This window comes from Harmonia axyridis, chromosome 1 (assembly GCF_914767665.1).
Source record: "Harmonia axyridis chromosome 1, icHarAxyr1.1, whole genome shotgun sequence".
Lineage (NCBI taxonomy): Eukaryota > Metazoa > Arthropoda > Insecta > Coleoptera > Coccinellidae > Harmonia > Harmonia axyridis.
In genome coordinates this window covers 61,555,264-61,571,426 of record NC_059501.1, presented here as the reverse complement: position 1 = coordinate 61,571,426, position 16,163 = coordinate 61,555,264, and the positions used below count along the sequence as shown (strand labels likewise).

The window sequence follows — 16,163 nt, the reverse complement described above, 5'->3', positions numbered from 1 at the left end:
GGTACAATTAGCTGATCTCCATGTAAATACAGAACAATTCATTCTTCAAATTGAAAAAATCAAACGTGGAAATTTGTAAAAAAAACTAATAGAGTTGGTAAATGTTCGCAAACGTCGTTCTTTCCAGCTTATCTACATTAGATCAAAGGTGGAGCAGAAGGAAAAAATTCAATAAATAATGTGCTGCGAGTTTATAGAAGGGAAATGAACACATATTTAAGACCTGTTATTATATTATACCAGGTTGTATAAATACAGCTCATTTGATATTCGAATCAGGACTTGGAATTTTATGGAAAACTTATCACAATTTTGTGCTGAAAATTTGCATGTTGGGGTTTGAGATAATGATCTTTCTCCCTAAAATATTTTCAGATCTCTACAACTTCCGGTTATACCGGAAACAGACTACAGAAACAAAATTTATTGTTATTACTGTACTTCCTTATTTCAAAGGCACCCAGATAGCGTTTTTGATAACAATTTCAGCAATACACCATACTTTGGGTAAGAATTTAATGGTTCATGATTTATTTGAGTTCTTATGAAAAATTGGTGGCAACGAGGACTTTCTTTTAAATATTTCAGCAGAAAAAGTTTTTTTCAAGAAAAACCTTCATGTTTTTGATTCTGTATGAGTTTTGTTCAAATCAAATTCAATTTAATAAGTGCCACTTCTAGCTTAGACAATATAGAAGTTGAGAATAAAAAATATTTTCAGTTTTAGTAAAAGGTGAACAACTAATAATTTATTCAAAAGAAATTCTTCCAAATCTATTAAATGCATAGTACAAAATTGAACTGAATATAATTAAATGACTAGAATGTACTACAGAGTTAATTCTATCAATTTTTCAGCTATTAATTATATTTTTAAGAAGTTCAAAACCATATATTTCATAACTTTTACATTAATGGATGAAAAGAATACACAAAATGATGTTCAAACCTATCCATTACATAATTATTTAGATCATTTCCTAAAATGAAGCATTTGTGAGCTATATGAATGATATCAAAACAAGTAAATCTAAAATTTTATATTAATTGATTATCGCCCCTATAATTATTATTCCATTTACATAAAAGTTGTCTCACAGATATTTATTGGAAGTAGACTAATTCAAAAACCTGATGCTCATTTTCTGTTCAACATCTGTCCTCTGTAATGCTCTACAGAATTCTTCAAAAGAAATCATTTGATCTCCATCTTCATCTGCTTCAGAAATAGTTCTTTCAGCTATACTTGTCAATTGTTCATCACTTATATTAGCGCCCACCATCATATGTAAAATTGCTAATAATTCATTTTTGGAAATAAGGTCATCATCATCCAAATCGTACATTTTGAAAGCATCTGGAAAATCATATTGTTTGAGAAAAATATACCGCAAATAATTGCCCACACTCACATCTTAATTTTTCTTCCCTGCTATTCAATTTATTCTCTTTATTTTTCTTAATAGGTCTGAAATGCGCCAAAACTCTCATAAATTGTTTGAAATTGACCCTGTCATTAGATTGATCTTCTTGAAAGAAAGAATTGACTATTCTTTCTCCAAGAGGATTTATTGCCAGTTCTGGTATCCTTAGAAAATCATCTCTGCTTAATGTTCCACAGTCGCCTCTATCCAGAGATGTAAATCTCGAGTACAATCGCTCAATTTGATTAGCATTGACTACAAAAAATTTAATTGAGAAATAAAATAATTTGTGGGGAAAACTTACATCCTGTTTCTTCAGATATTTGGGCGATTTCTTCCTCTTGTAATAAGAGCGAAGAACGGTTACCCATTTCAATTCTGAGAATAAAATTTATGAAGATAATGGGAAAAGACTAAAGGTCGGAAATTCAAAGTTCAATATTTTCTAATTTTCTATCCATATAATTTGTCAAACTGTCAGTTCTAAACATAGACATAAATACTGCGTTCGACAAATCCACTCCTGGGAAGAGCGAGCGGTGTGAGGTGTGCACGGATGATAGATCAAGTGAAACAGAGTAATCACAGAGGCGATGTGCATTAATGTATGTGGTGACCTCCGTGGCGAAATTAAACACTTACTTTAGTAGGTAGTCATTATATTAGGTCTATGGTAAAACCTCAGAGTAATAAACATAGATAAAGGGAACATATGTCATTTTCAATGAGTAAATTTTATCCTCAACATGAACTATCAAATTTGACATGAAGCGCGCGAAAATTAAAACATATCTGTGATATGATATTTCACTGAATTCCATAGACATATACTGCTCCACAAAAGTTAAGGAAGTTCAGAGCTTTCGATACTTTTTCAAAAGTTTTCATTTTTTCAGCATTTTTTTTTAATATTATAGATCTTTATGAGGAGGTGATTGGTGAGAATCTAGAGCTCTTTGTAGCTGATCCCAAGCGTGTTCAATGGAATTGAGGTGTGGTGACTGAGAGGGAAAGGCCACACAATGGGGTGACGCATTATCTACCAAAAATAAGAAATTTGGTCCATATAATAGCAGCATGAAACTGTAGGATTTCACATATGCCTACTTTATGCGTTTCGTCCCTGGCACACACACCGGACTCATCAGTGTGACTTTGGTATGATTGTGTGTGCCGTGTCACAGACGCTTGGGGAATTTATTGTTATCGGGAGCCGCCGGGACTCGAACCCGGGACCTTGCCGCATCTCGGTGCGTGAGTCTACCTCTTAACGTCTAGGCTACCGAATGCTGTGTATATTGTTGCTATGTGGAGCTTTATGAGGAGCCGCCACATGACTCCCTCCTCAGTGACGGAGGAACGAAACTTATGCGTGTTACGAGGTCATCGGTGCAGCCGGGTGATTGCCGCCTAATCAGAGCTGCACCTCGCGGCATCGTGCGGACGGTGAATGCCGCCTATTCAGGTCCGCTATACCGCGGCAGACCAAGGAGCACGCATTGCACGTCATGTGAATGGTCGTCTAGAGTTTCGTTGGAAATTGCAGATATACGGGAGCTACGCATCAACCTTCTGCTTTCCGGGACATGTGTCGACGTGATGGGAATGGCCGTCTTAGCGATGTCGCTAAGACGGCCATTCCCATCACGTCGGGCTTGCGTGCTGTGACGACGGAAACACGAGGCTCGGCGTGCCATCGGCTCTAGTGTCCGATGGACACCCCAGTAGCCGTAACGTTGAGCGGGGCAGTGAGTCGCCTCTGCGCTCCAACGCCGCAGCTTTCCGCCATCACGTCGGGGTCACCAATGTAGGATATCACATATGCCTACTTTATGCGTTTCGTCCCTGGCACACACACCGGACTCATCAGTGTGACTTTGGTATAATTGTGTGTGCCGTGTCACAGACGCTTGGGGAATTTATTATTATCGGGAGCCGCCGGGATTCGAACCCGGCACCTTCTCGCATCTCGGTGGGTGAGTCTACAGTCTTAGCCACTAGGCTACCGAGTGCTGTGTTTATTGTTGCTATGTGGGCTTTATGAGAAGCCGCCACAAAACAATGGAATCATTTTGTCATCAAATTTTCATGTAAATTTGCACATTCATAGTAGCATCAAGCACCAACAATTCCGTACAAACAAATGTATCCCCTAACAGTAACTGTTTCCGAACACGCCGACTATCCATCCAAAAACCGTCCATATCTCCATTTGTGAAAAATGCAGACCTCCATTGATTGTTCCAATTCACGTTCTCATTGGCCCATTCCAATCGCAGTCGCATATGATTTTGAGTTAATAGAATCTTTTTAAAAATCGTCGTGAATGTAGATTGTCTTCGACGAGCTGTTTAAATCGAAACCAAAACACCAGAAGGCGTTTAAAAGCCGTTGTTGCATGATTCGACAAGTACTCAAAGGCTCTCTACGTGTAGACACAGTCAGAAGCCGATCTTGTGCATGAATGGCAGATCTTGGGCGTCCACTTCTTGGTCTTTCGGTCACGTTTCCAGTTTCTCGATATCGATGGTTGAGTCGGGAAACTACGCGTCCCCCAACTTGAAATAAATTCGCAACATCTCTCTGATTAGCCCTATTCGCTTCATACGCAATAACATACTTCAAGACATTATTGCAAGTCAAATTTTCAGATTTTGAATCAAAGTTGATTGTAAGAAAATAAAACAACAAACGATCCAAAATTTTTAGAAACGCAAACAACAAGAACATGCCTGAAACTGACAAAGTTATCAACTGAGGAGCAAAAAAAACCATTCAAATATAAGAACGTAAACAATTTATTTCTCATAAATGAACATTTGGTGGACAAGAATCGACAACTTTTGAAACGGTCACAAAATTTTTGAACTCCCTCAATTTTTGTGGAGCGTATATTCCACTCAATTCCAAATACGCTCTATTAGTGATGACGTCAGACACCGCCATTTTAGTTCTCAGTGTTCGGAATCCAAACAAACACATTGTCATTCAAATTAGTACGTTGTCGTTGAAGAAATTAGCTTATTTTGATAAATAAGTTTTTTTAAGGAACGATTGTACTATTAATTGATAGACAGAAGGCACGAGATTAATGCCAGTAAGTTCTAACTTGAAGTTCAACTAATAAACACAGCTTTTCACAAAATCTGGGGAATTAATAGGATTCAAACTTAATGGGATTAACCTCGTTCCTTCTGTCTATCAATTAATACTGAAATCGTTCCTCAAATACTCTTATTTATGAAAATAAGCCAATTCCTTTAACGACACCGCACTAATATGAATGACAATTTATTTGTTTGGATTCCGAACACTGACAGGAGAACCAAAAATGGCGGTGTGTGACGTCACACTAATAGAGCGTATTCCATTGTACGTCTATGATCAATTCAGAAAACGAACTTCAACCTCGCCAAACACGTGAAACAACCGTTGACAGTAGGCGCGTAATAGTTGCCAAAACTTGGATTTCAGCAGTCATACGGATACATAAAATAATAAATATTCGCGAATTAAATGGATCATTCCGCATGGAAAATGCAAAAACATGTTAGGCAAGAAAACACAGTAATACCACCACTCCATGGTATGAATGGAATGGCGTATACAAATTATGACAAAGCAAATGCCTTAGCCGATACAATTGAAAGGGAATCTAGGATTAATTATAGAGAAGACGACGATAATGAAGAACTCGAAGAAATAATAGAAGAACATGAAGAAGAAATGAAGACACTACCAGAAGAGAATATGACGAGTCCAACCTCTCCTACAGAAATCATGGAATTATTCAGGCAATTGAAAAATAGAAAAGCACCAGGAAAAGATAAAATCGCAAACACTATGCTGAAGAATTTGCCCAACAAAGGAATAGCTGCAATAACTAACATTGCAAACGCAGTAATGAGAACAGAACATTTTCCAAACAGATGGAAAACAGCCGAAATGATTGTATCCAATAAACCTGGAAAGAATAAAAAATTCCCACAAAACTACAGGCCGATTAGTCTTTTACCAGCCCTAGGAAAGATAATAGAAAGAGTAGTTGCCAAGAGACTCAAAGAAGAAACCGAAAATCTGAATATTCTACCAACAGAACAATTCGGATACAAAGATAAACATTCAACTGAACAACAACTTCTCCGACTGACAAAGTATATCACCCAGGGCTTTCAAAACAAACAAGCTACTGAACTGCTACTAATAGATGTAACAAGAGCATTTGACAGAGTATGGCAGGAAGGACAAGCCTATAAGATGAGAACAGTAGGATACTCAATTAAGATGTGCCGAATCATCAGAAATTACTTGAGGGATAGAAATTTCTACGTTAAATTAGAAGATGAAAAATCAACGCTAAGAAACTTAGAAGCAGGAGTCCCACAAGGCTCAGTATTAGGACCTCTCCAGTATAATATATACATCCATGATATACCAAGGAATCCGAGAAATTTGCTTGCCCTTTATGCGGATGACACAGGAATAGCAGTCAAACACATCAGAAGAGCAAATATCATACACCAAAGATTACAAGAAGCAGCAGATGAAATAACCAAATGGTGCATTAAATGGAAGATTGAAATAAATGGACAGAAAAGCCAAGCTATCCTACTACAAAAGAGAAGATTACAAATGGAAGAAAAATTATCAATTGACGGCAACGAAGTTGAATGGCAAAAAGAAGCAAAATACCTAGGTGTGATCATGGATACGGGACTAACGTGGAAACAACATGTTGAATATGCGGTGGATAAAACCAACAAAGCGATGAACCGTCTATACCCAATTATCGGAGGAAGAAGCCGAATGGACATAAACACCAAACTCAGGGTAATTAAAGCCGTTGCCAGACCCCAACTCACGTACGGCTCAGTGGCTTGGGGATACGCGGCAAAGAACCACATCAATGGGCAATAGATGCCCCTTGGTTTGTTAGAAACATTTAAATCCACAGAGACTCAAAATGGGATAGAATAACTGACTACATGAAGAAAAAAGCCGAAAGAATATTCGAAAAATTGATAGAACATCCCAACGAAGAATTGAGAAGATTAATTGACTACGACCCTGCCGAAGATGCAAGAAGAATGAGAATATACCGCAAAAGACCCAGGGATCAATTGCGAAACGATCACCTTAATATATAGGAAACTCAAGAAAACACATCAAATTGAAGAAACAATCCGAATAAAAAGGACTCCCGAATAACCCAGCACAAAAGTGTGCAAGTAGAAATTTATCCGACCAAGAGATAAATGGTTTATAGGCTTTATGCCCGAAACCTAAGAAAGAGCAGGTTAGGTTTAGTGAGTATATTCTCGCTCTTGATGAGCCTGGACCCTCACACTAGTTCCTTTGGATAAGGTTCGTCTGTAAATGGATTCCCCCTGCTTCAACAAAAAAAAAAGGAAAACAGCCTGAATGCCCATAAAACTCGGCATTTCAGGGCGAATAATGGAATTGAGTTCAGACCAGTCTACAACTACAACATATGTTCCACACTTACACCGACTGACCGACAACGAGAAGATTAAAGAATTTCACATCTGTTCACGAGACCGTCGAAAAAGTACCTGCAACGACCCAAGTGACCAGCGACCCTAAGAATCGATTAGATAAATTATTATCTTCAAAATCTTTTAGTGGGTTGGAAATAAATTGAATAAGTGTTTTTACCCCTTTCTTTTATTTTCCTTATATATCCTTGGCCGTGAACTACTTTAGTCACAGTATAAGGAATTACCACAACCCACAAGTATAAAGAAGAGAGACACAATGCAGTAGAAAATATACTACACCAAGAATTGGCAACCAAATTAAAACTAATTCATTCTGAGAAAGTACTACAAGTACTAACCGGAAACCATCCTGGAAAGCGAACGCTATAAAATGTACTAGAATCGTAAAGTTTTGACTGATAAAACAGTCCCTCACAAGCAGGCCAGATATACTGCTAGTCGATAAACATCAAAAGACAGCAATACTCATCGACGTTGCATTATCAAATAACAACAACATGCGCCTAAAGGAGGCCAAAAAAATTTCAAAATATAGTTACCTCGAATTTCAGATGAAATGGCACTGGGGAATGATATTAACGAGAACTATTCCAATTATCATCTCTACAACAGGAATAGTACCCAAAAATCTCAAGAGAAATATCAAGCAACTATGACTTAGTGAATATATATGTAATATAATGCAAAAAGCTGTTCTTTTAGGTACTGCAAGGACGGTGAGAAAATTCCTAGGAAGCGACGGGTCCAAGGATAACGTGTAAGGGGACCAGAAGTTCGACGAGGACCAGGGGGACCACAAGGACCGGACACGATCGAGCTCTTCCCTTCTGATATTTCAAATATCTGGGATTGAGTGAATATTCCTCTTAGCGGGGAATGAGAAACCGACGGCGAGGAGATTTTTCTATCCTACACGCATATAGGCTAAAGTCATAATAAGCTTTATTGATCCCATAAGAAATACTAATATGTAAAAGATAAGTCAATAAGTATTATAGTTGACACTATAAATAAGGATGTACTTCATAACTATCTTATATAAATTGCATAATATTTTTTTCCTCCGAAATACTTTTCAATAAATCAGTGGGACAATTTGATGAAACAATGAAATGAATTAGAAAAGAAAATAGAAGACACACTTATTTATATAATTGTATTCTAAGACAATCGATTTCGGCACTAGGACATCATCAGGTTAGCTGAAAATAAGATGTAAAAATAAAATCACAACACGATAATCTAACATACAATTTTTACAAAGTTTTGACACTGATCGTGTCTGATATAAATAAAAGGATGTAGGTATTATGAACTCACCGTCAAAGAAATAAGTACTTTTCAAAAAAGACATCAAATGTATAATAATGTACACACACATATATATATATATATATCTAGGTGTTAAAAGTTAAATATTAAATTGCAATTCTTTCTATGAAAACTAATATTGACAGTTTTGAATCGGAATATGTTTTTTCGGCAACCGTCCGGGAAGTGCTCACTTCCCGGACGCTTTTTCTCTTTAAAAGTAGCATTTCCCGGCCTAGTCCGGAAAGTACTTACTTCCCGGACTAGGCCGGAAAAGAATCATAGAATCCATAGAAACCGGGATAACGGCTGACAGTTCATATGAAATTAGTTGTCAAAAATTTGCATGTTTTTTGATCGCAATCGCAATAAAATATGGAAAGCAGCAGCGATAGTGTTATTTTACATGGTTGCCGAAAAAATATTGTACGCAACACGCCCGAAAATGGTTTTTTTGGACTCACAGACTTCCAGGACTCGCTTACGCTCGTCCTGGAATTTTGTCTATTCGTCCAAAAAAACCCTATTTTCCGGACTTGTTACGTAAATTACTATTATGTTTTCCTTTTTCGTTAAGAAACAATGAAACTTTTATTATCACCATTTGGCTCGCAACTTATATTTGATGAATTATTTTCAAGTATATAATTTCATTCCTATAATAATTCCATATTATAAATACCAATTCCCTATAAACGCTTTCCAACAAAAAAGCAGAACCGATTTCGAAACATTGTTATGAAGAATTCATTGGAAATTAGCATCTAATTACGTACAATTAGGACTTTTGGGTCGGTGCCATACAAAAATACCTGAAGTAGAACTCAATATCATAGGTAATTATTGTAATTTGGTTAACCTTAACTGTAACCTATCAAAAAAAGTTCCGAAATCGGTTCATATATATCGAAGTTCTGAGGTATTAAACAAAAAAAATCAGTCGAATTGAGAATCTTCTCCTTTTCGAAAATATTAACTTATCCAAATAACTTAGTTGTTTCTCCTCATTCATGTTACTTCTAGTTTTCTCACTACAAGGGGGCTTGAGTAGAGGAATTTCAACTTGAATCAGAGAACCTTTTAAAACAATTAAAGAAAAACATGTATCTTGTTTGAAGCAATTCTTTCATTAATTGAACCAAATTGTCCTCTACGATATTGTGCCAACCTGAGTCTCCAATACCTCAAGAATATTTTCAGAATGCATTTTAAAAAAATATCCAAATAAACGTTTTCAGAATAATTTTTCAATTTAAATAATTTTGGAACATATTTTTATGAATTTAGAATACTCCGATACATTGAAAATAGCATACTTTATAGAAGAATTTAATCTAAGAGGCCTTAATTGAAGAAATAAAATACCTATATAACTATAAGTATCCTAGATTTCATGAGGTTATTCAAATGAACAAATAAATCCCCTAACTTCGAGGCAAATCTCACTGTTATTTGAAGTTCAATTAATGACTCACTGGATAGACATAAGCACCTTTTTAAATAAATCGTACATCAAGAAGAGAAGGATAGGAAAGTACAAAAGAACAACATGAAAATTCAAATTTTAATCAAGTCTCTCAAATATGCAATAACATAATGTCTACTTAAGTTTCTTCTTGGGGCGGAGATTGTTGGTGTGTCCACACTTTGTTTTTCTGCAGTTTGTTGCACGGGGATGTAATCTAGCATAGCACTTACGACAGATCATTTTATCGCAGTTGTATTTCTGGGCCAAAAGACGGAGGGAAGGCTCAATAATACCACCACGAAGACGCAATACCAGATGAAGGGTGGATTCCTTCTGAATATTGTAGTCTGACAGTGTACGACCATCTTCCAATTGTTTTCCAGCAAAGATCAAACGTTGCTGATCTGGAGGAATTCCTTCCTTGTCTTGAATCTTAGCCTTCACATTTTCAATAGTGTCTGATGGCTCGACCTCTAGGGTGATGGTCTTACCAGTGAGAGTTTTTACGAAAATTTGCATTGCGGCGTTTTCTGAAAAAATTTATTTGTCAACGAATTGTCATTAAAGTACTTACAGATTTTTTTTTGTCCACGATTTATTCCACATATAGAACAGATTTAAAATATTAAAAACTCACCCTTTAAAACTATTAATAAATTTACTCACTTTTACAAAAGCGTGATGGCAAGTTCAAAAATCTCCTAACCACAGATAGTTCTTGACCAATGACCACACCACAAGAAATATAAAAAATAAATCTGCCGGCCAATCAGAAACTACTACATCCGACCGCTTTTCTTCGGTCGCTATCGTTCATAATCGTGAAATTCAAATGCCGCGCGATAACTCCGATTTGATTCAACTTTTTCTCATTTCATCTTTTTCTGTTATACCTCTCCAATATTCATTTCTAAAAATTTGAGACCCTAAACTCAAATTTAATTCTAAAGTAATACATCGTCTTACAAAATTCTGAATATATATCAAAGTTTTGGCGACAAATACCAATGAATTAATAATAGTCTAAGATCCCGATATAGAACGACCTTCACCGAGATGCTTATTTGATAAAACGTATTTTATATTTGATTTAACATGTCAATGAATATATCACATATGGGTTGCCTAACAAATTTTAGTCCAGAGTAGGTTTAATTAATAATTAAAAAAAAATTTTTTTTCGAACATTTCACCGGTTTGCTTATTAGATAAATTCTATACCAATCGAAAGTATGAAGCCCATAGAATGTGCAAACGTTAGGTTGCCTATTTTTTTCCGGTCACAACTCTCGGTTGCCAGGTATAAACAGGTCAATCTATACTAGCATTTTGCAACGGTCTGACTATTTAATCAAAATCAATATGATTAAAGATTATTTTATTATGAACACGGTGGTATAGGGTTGCCTGCGAAAAATCAGTCCAGAATCCCGGTTGTCGAATTTTAAAAAGTTAAATATTGCTGCGAGTGAGGACACAGCATAGCAGCTGTTTGAAGTTCGTCCAGTGAAAGAAAGAGAGTGCGCATGCTATTTGTTCTTGGAAATGAAAAGGATAGCGATAGACTCGTATACAGTGTGACCAGATTTAGTAGAAATCTACTTTTTTAGTAGATTTTTCGCATTTTCATGGAGTTTTTAGTAGGAAGAAATCCTTTGGTAGATTTGGTTGTTTTAAAAATATAACCGAGGCGATTGGGAATATGGAAATTCGGATGTCTAGACTGTTTCTATGAATCAATTCATTGTTCATTCTCATTGAGGTTCTACGTTCTACGTGTTTCTAGAAGAACGTACCTACTTAAACATAATAAAATCATAAAACTTCTGTCGGCTGAGAATAAATACGAAGAATGATGGAATATCCGAAGGGTGCCTCATTGAAAACAGGTGGTGTGTAAACTTCCGTTGAAAATATACCATTATCTCACATTTGGTATTCTATTCAGTGGAAAAAAATATGTCTAACTGGAATTTCATCGACAAATTTGGATGGCTGCATATTTCAGATTTCGAATGCCAAATGCAAGAGAATATTTTCGGCTATTAACCGCATCAAAACAAAAAATAGAAACAGATTTCTGAATAAAAATATAGCATTATTATAACATGCTAAAGAAGGACTTAAAGAGATAGTTGATTGTTGTCGTTTTCAACCTACAAAAAATATGCTCGATTCGATGGATAGTGAAAATTTATGTATGGATGTTAAATACGATGATTTGACTGCAGATTGATACTGATTTTTCAATAATTTTTTTTATGTTCAACTGTAGTAATTCATTTCTTTATTTAATGTTATTTTTATCTGAAAGATTTTAGTTTTTATTTCTATTTATATCCTTTTGTTTATTTAAATATATAAATTTGTTTATATTTGCTATTTTGATCCTATTTGTTTCTGTTCGGTTTTTTTCTCCTTTTTTTTTGTCGTTCAAATTTTGAAATAAAATCTTGTTTTATTTTCGCATAAGATATCGCATTTTTATGAAAAATTATTCTGCCAAAGAAGACAGTGAGCACTTCTTAGAAAAAATAAAAGGCTTCGACTCCAACTCCATACCACCATGCTGGATATCATTAATTCAAAAAATTTCACGAACTATTTTTGTAAATTCCATGTGGCTTAATGCAACGGATCCAATATGCGTGAAACTTCAGCCTGAGAACTGCGGTTGGTTCTTAGATGAATATTTTAAACCAGTAGGATTCATTGGGGATCATACACCTTTGAAGATAGAAGACATTGTCGAAAGAACTGAAACGGAGAGTGATGATGACGAAGAAGATTCAGAAGTTGGAGATCATAGTTATATGTCCGATGACTCGCAACCTGAATAATTTCAAAAAATTTTTGTATTTATAATTTTTCATGAAAAGCAGAAGTATTTTTTTACTTGTTGTTTTTCATTTTGTCGTTTAATATGATAATAAAGATGAAATTTGCAAGATTAGTATTATATATGTATTACTATAACCTTCTTTTTTAGTAAAGATTCTTTAGTGTCACATAAAAAATATTCACACATAAATAATTAATTGACTATTCCTCTATTTCAAAAATTATCTACTCCAAAATGATGCACGCATACACGAGTCTATCGCTATCCTTTTCATTTAGTGTCACATAAAAAATATACACACATAAATAATTAATTGATTAAAACAAAAATCGAATAACTATTCATCTATTTTGATAATTATCTGCTCCAAAATAATGCACGCATATATCCTTTTCCTTTCCAAGAACAAATAGCATGCGCACTCTCTTTCTTTCACTGGACGGACTTCAAACAGCTGCTATGCTGTGTCCTCACTCGCAGCAATATTCAACTTTTTAAAATTCGACAACCGGGATTCTGGACTGATTTTTCGCAGGCAACCCTCTACCACCGTGTTCATAATAAAATAATCATATTGATTTTGATTAAATAGTCAGACCGTTTCAAAATGCTAGTATAGATTGACCTGTTTATACCTGGCAACCGAGAGTTGTGACCGGAAAAAAATAGGCAACCTAACGTTTGCACATTCTATGGGCTTCATACTTTCGATTGGTATAGAATTTATCTAATAAGCAAACCGGTGAAATGTTCGAAAAAAAAATTTTTTTTAATTATTAATTAAACCTACTCTGGACTAAAATTTGTTAGGCAACCCATGTTGACATGTTAAATTAAATATAAAATACGTTTTATCAAATAAGCATCTCGGTGAAGGTCGTTCTATATCGGGATCCTATACTATAAGTAATAAATGCTTCAGAACTGAAATGATAAACCTAAGAGAGTATTCGGCATTCGTTTAATTTCTTTGAAGGCGATTATTTCCAATGGAATTAAAATTTCTAAAAATATCTTAATTAGATCAAATGTTGTATTGTCTATGAGATTAAGTCATAGTTTTCAATGAGCACTGAGAAAATATTGTTTCCTTGTTATTATACAACATTATTTGCTTCTGATGGAAATTTTTATCTTCATTGAAAACAGCAATAATTCTTTTAACACCATAAAAATTTGTAGACAATAACGATATATAAATAAAAATATAGGATAAAAAGAGTAATTTAGTAGTTATAATACTAAATAAATACATAGTGTTACTTCGTCTTATTATCAAAGAATGTCTTCAGTTGTGATAAATTTTAACTTTTATTAGACTATTTTTCTTCACAATTCAATTGACATTACTCCAAAAACTATTTATGTCAAAAACCGAACTGTCCCTCCTCTGATCAAACTATATGAAAAAATACATATATGTACAGAGTGAAGAGCAACATTTTCTCCCCTCCGTGAAGAAGTTTCAGCTTCTCTCACTCTAGCCATCTTCCATCTCGATTCTGCACAACTTTGCAACCGGGCGCTTGAATACTCCATTACTAATTCTGACACTCACTACTTGAGCTCGTCCATCAGGGCCTGGATAAAGTGTCTCTACTCTTCCTAACTTCCACTGTCTTCTTGGAGAATTTTCTTCAACAATGATGACTATGTCATTGATATTCAGATGCGTTCCGTCATTATTCCATTTTGTTCTTTTAGTTAAACTAGGCAGGTATTCTTTGGTCCACCGTTTCCAAAAACATTCGTCTATTTTCTGTGATTTGGCCCACTCTTTCCTGAAGTCTTTCATTTTTGAAAGATCAATGATATAATTAGATGATCCTAGTAAAAAATGATTTGGGGTCAGGGACTCTGAATCATTTGGGTCTATTGAAACTTTTGTTAATGGTCTCGTATTTATGATATTTTCACACTCGGCAAATATTGTCAGCATAAGTTCATCTTTAAGAACTTGTCCATTCAAAAGGGTGTAGAATGCTTTTTTCATGGACTGCACCATGCGTTCCCAGACACCACCCATGTGTGGTGACGCTGGTGCCAAAAATTTCCAGTCGATACCTTCCTGTGTGAAGGTGTCAGTGATTCTTGTCTGGTCAATATCTCCGAGTGCTCTCTTCAGCTTTTCTGCTGCACCCCGAAAATTCGTTCCATTGTCGGAATATATCTCTTTCGGCTGTCCTCTTTTAGCTATCATTCTACGAATAGCTAAAATAGCTGAATCTGTGGTGAGTGAATGCGCTTCCTCGGAGTGGACAGCTCTTATAGTGAGGCAGGTAAAAATCACTCCCCAATCCTTCTCTCTTCGTCGTCCTATGGAAACCAATAACGGGCCAAAGTAGTCTCTATTTTGTGTCCCTTTACTGCACAATATTTACATTTCTCGTCATGATTTTTTATATCTTTCGAAATCAAAGAAGTTTCTTGCCGTTTTGGAGAGAACTGAATATGTTTTGGTTTTGTTTCTATTTGAAACTCTTGGAACTATTGACAAAACAAGCTACAGTTGCCTTTTCATTAATCCAGATGGAAAAGTCGTTCAGATTTGTCGTTTCCCTTTTTCGCATAATTTCTTCTCCCCATTGGAGTTTCAACAAATCACGTAGTTTCTGAACCAATTCTCGTAGTATTTGCGGCAGTTCCAGAGGAGTTTTGAGACATGCCAAATACAAGAAAGACTGCAGGTACCCATGGTAAACTTAATCCCAGTAATGAGTGGCCACCTGCTTTTGGATTGTTAAGACGACATTCAGTCAGTGTCATGTCGAACAAATCAGAAATTATTCAGAGCCAAAATATAGATGAAATTCAGACAAATAATATAATGGACAAACGAGAGGAAGTGAACAAGGTGAACTCAAGCCAGAAAGACAAGCAGAGTCGATGCCTAGAACCCAAAGACGTCGCAGATAGTGTTTCCCTTCGTGAAAAAAGACATGCCGTTGAAGTCGAGAAGATCAGACAAGCGATCGAAATGAAGAAGCTAGAAAATCAGCTAAAAATCTTAGAACTAGAAAATGAAGTTCGAGAGACTGAAATTGAAGAACTTCAAGGAGACCGATCTCAGTTATCAGTACAGAATGCCAGATGCCAGAGGATGAAAACCATTCTTTAGAGAAGACAAGAAAATGGATTGGCATTCGCCCTCCAAAGATGAAATCCAGCCAAAAGAAGGAAATGAAGAAATATCTGAAATCAGGCAATTATGCAATACCATCAGTGAAGCCATAAAGTCTGTTGCTAGTGCTCCAAAGCAAAATAGATTTGCAGCAAGGCAAGTTGTGGACAAAGATTTCAGTATTTTTGACGGCAATTCCGAAGAATGGCCAACATTCACTTCACACTTCATGCGTATTTCCAAATTATGCGGATATTCTTCAGAGGAAATGATGATAAAACTGCAAAAATGTTTAAGAGGTGAAGCCAAGCTTGCAGTATCAGGAATGATGACCTCCCCAGATAACATTGATTTAGTTTTGAGGACACTAAAAATGAGATTGGTAGACCTGACCAAATCATCGAGGGGCTCATCACGAAAGTGAGAAATCTTTCACCAATTAAAGAAAACAACATGGACACTTTGATTCACCTCTCCA

The 16,163-nt window shown here is 35.7% G+C and overlaps 2 protein-coding genes across 3 annotated transcripts; both read right to left on the bottom strand.

Moving 5' to 3' along the window:
* Nucleotides 1–721: 721 nt before the first annotated feature.
* On the bottom strand, nucleotides 722–2,030 carry LOC123670550 (calcineurin B homologous protein 1). The gene is made up of 3 exons (XM_045604039.1): nucleotides 1,729–2,030; nucleotides 1,413–1,679; nucleotides 722–1,357 (listed from the first exon to the last, which is right to left on the bottom strand). Exons 1-3 carry the CDS (start codon nucleotides 1,793–1,795, stop codon nucleotides 1,119–1,121), a joined length of 573 nt encoding a protein of 190 aa, XP_045459995.1. The 5' UTR covers nucleotides 1,796–2,030; the 3' UTR covers nucleotides 722–1,118.
* Nucleotides 2,031–9,804: 7,774 nt separating this feature from the next.
* Nucleotides 9,805–10,544, bottom strand: LOC123670611 (ubiquitin-60S ribosomal protein L40). 2 transcript variants are annotated; one of them, XM_045604123.1, is made up of 2 exons: nucleotides 10,389–10,544; nucleotides 9,805–10,252 (listed from the first exon to the last, which is right to left on the bottom strand). In XM_045604123.1, exon 2 carries the CDS (start codon nucleotides 10,239–10,241, stop codon nucleotides 9,855–9,857), a length of 387 nt encoding a protein of 128 aa, XP_045460079.1. In that variant the 5' UTR covers nucleotides 10,242–10,252; nucleotides 10,389–10,544; the 3' UTR covers nucleotides 9,805–9,854. The 2 variants fall into 2 exon arrangements, with proteins under 2 accessions (XP_045460079.1, XP_045460080.1); XM_045604124.1 differs by having other exon boundaries at nucleotides 10,360–10,500.
* Nucleotides 10,545–16,163: the final 5,619 nt, after the last annotated feature.

Excerpts from the sequence above, each read along its gene's own strand:
- LOC123670550 (XM_045604039.1), bottom strand. The coding sequence starts at position 1,795 with ATGGGTAACCGTTCTTCGCTCTTATTACAAGAGGAAGAAATCGCCCAA. Across the intron at positions 1,680-1,728 it reads AATATCTGAAGAAACAGGAT|TCAATGCTAATCAAATTGAG; the intron begins GTAAGTTTTCCC and ends AATTTTTTGTAG. Across the intron at positions 1,358-1,412 it reads CAGGGAAGAAAAATTAAGAT|ATGCTTTCAAAATGTACGAT; the intron begins GTGAGTGTGGGC and ends ATGATTTTCCAG.
- LOC123670611 (XM_045604123.1), bottom strand. The coding sequence starts at position 10,241 with ATGCAAATTTTCGTAAAAACTCTCACTGGTAAGACCATCACCCTAGAG.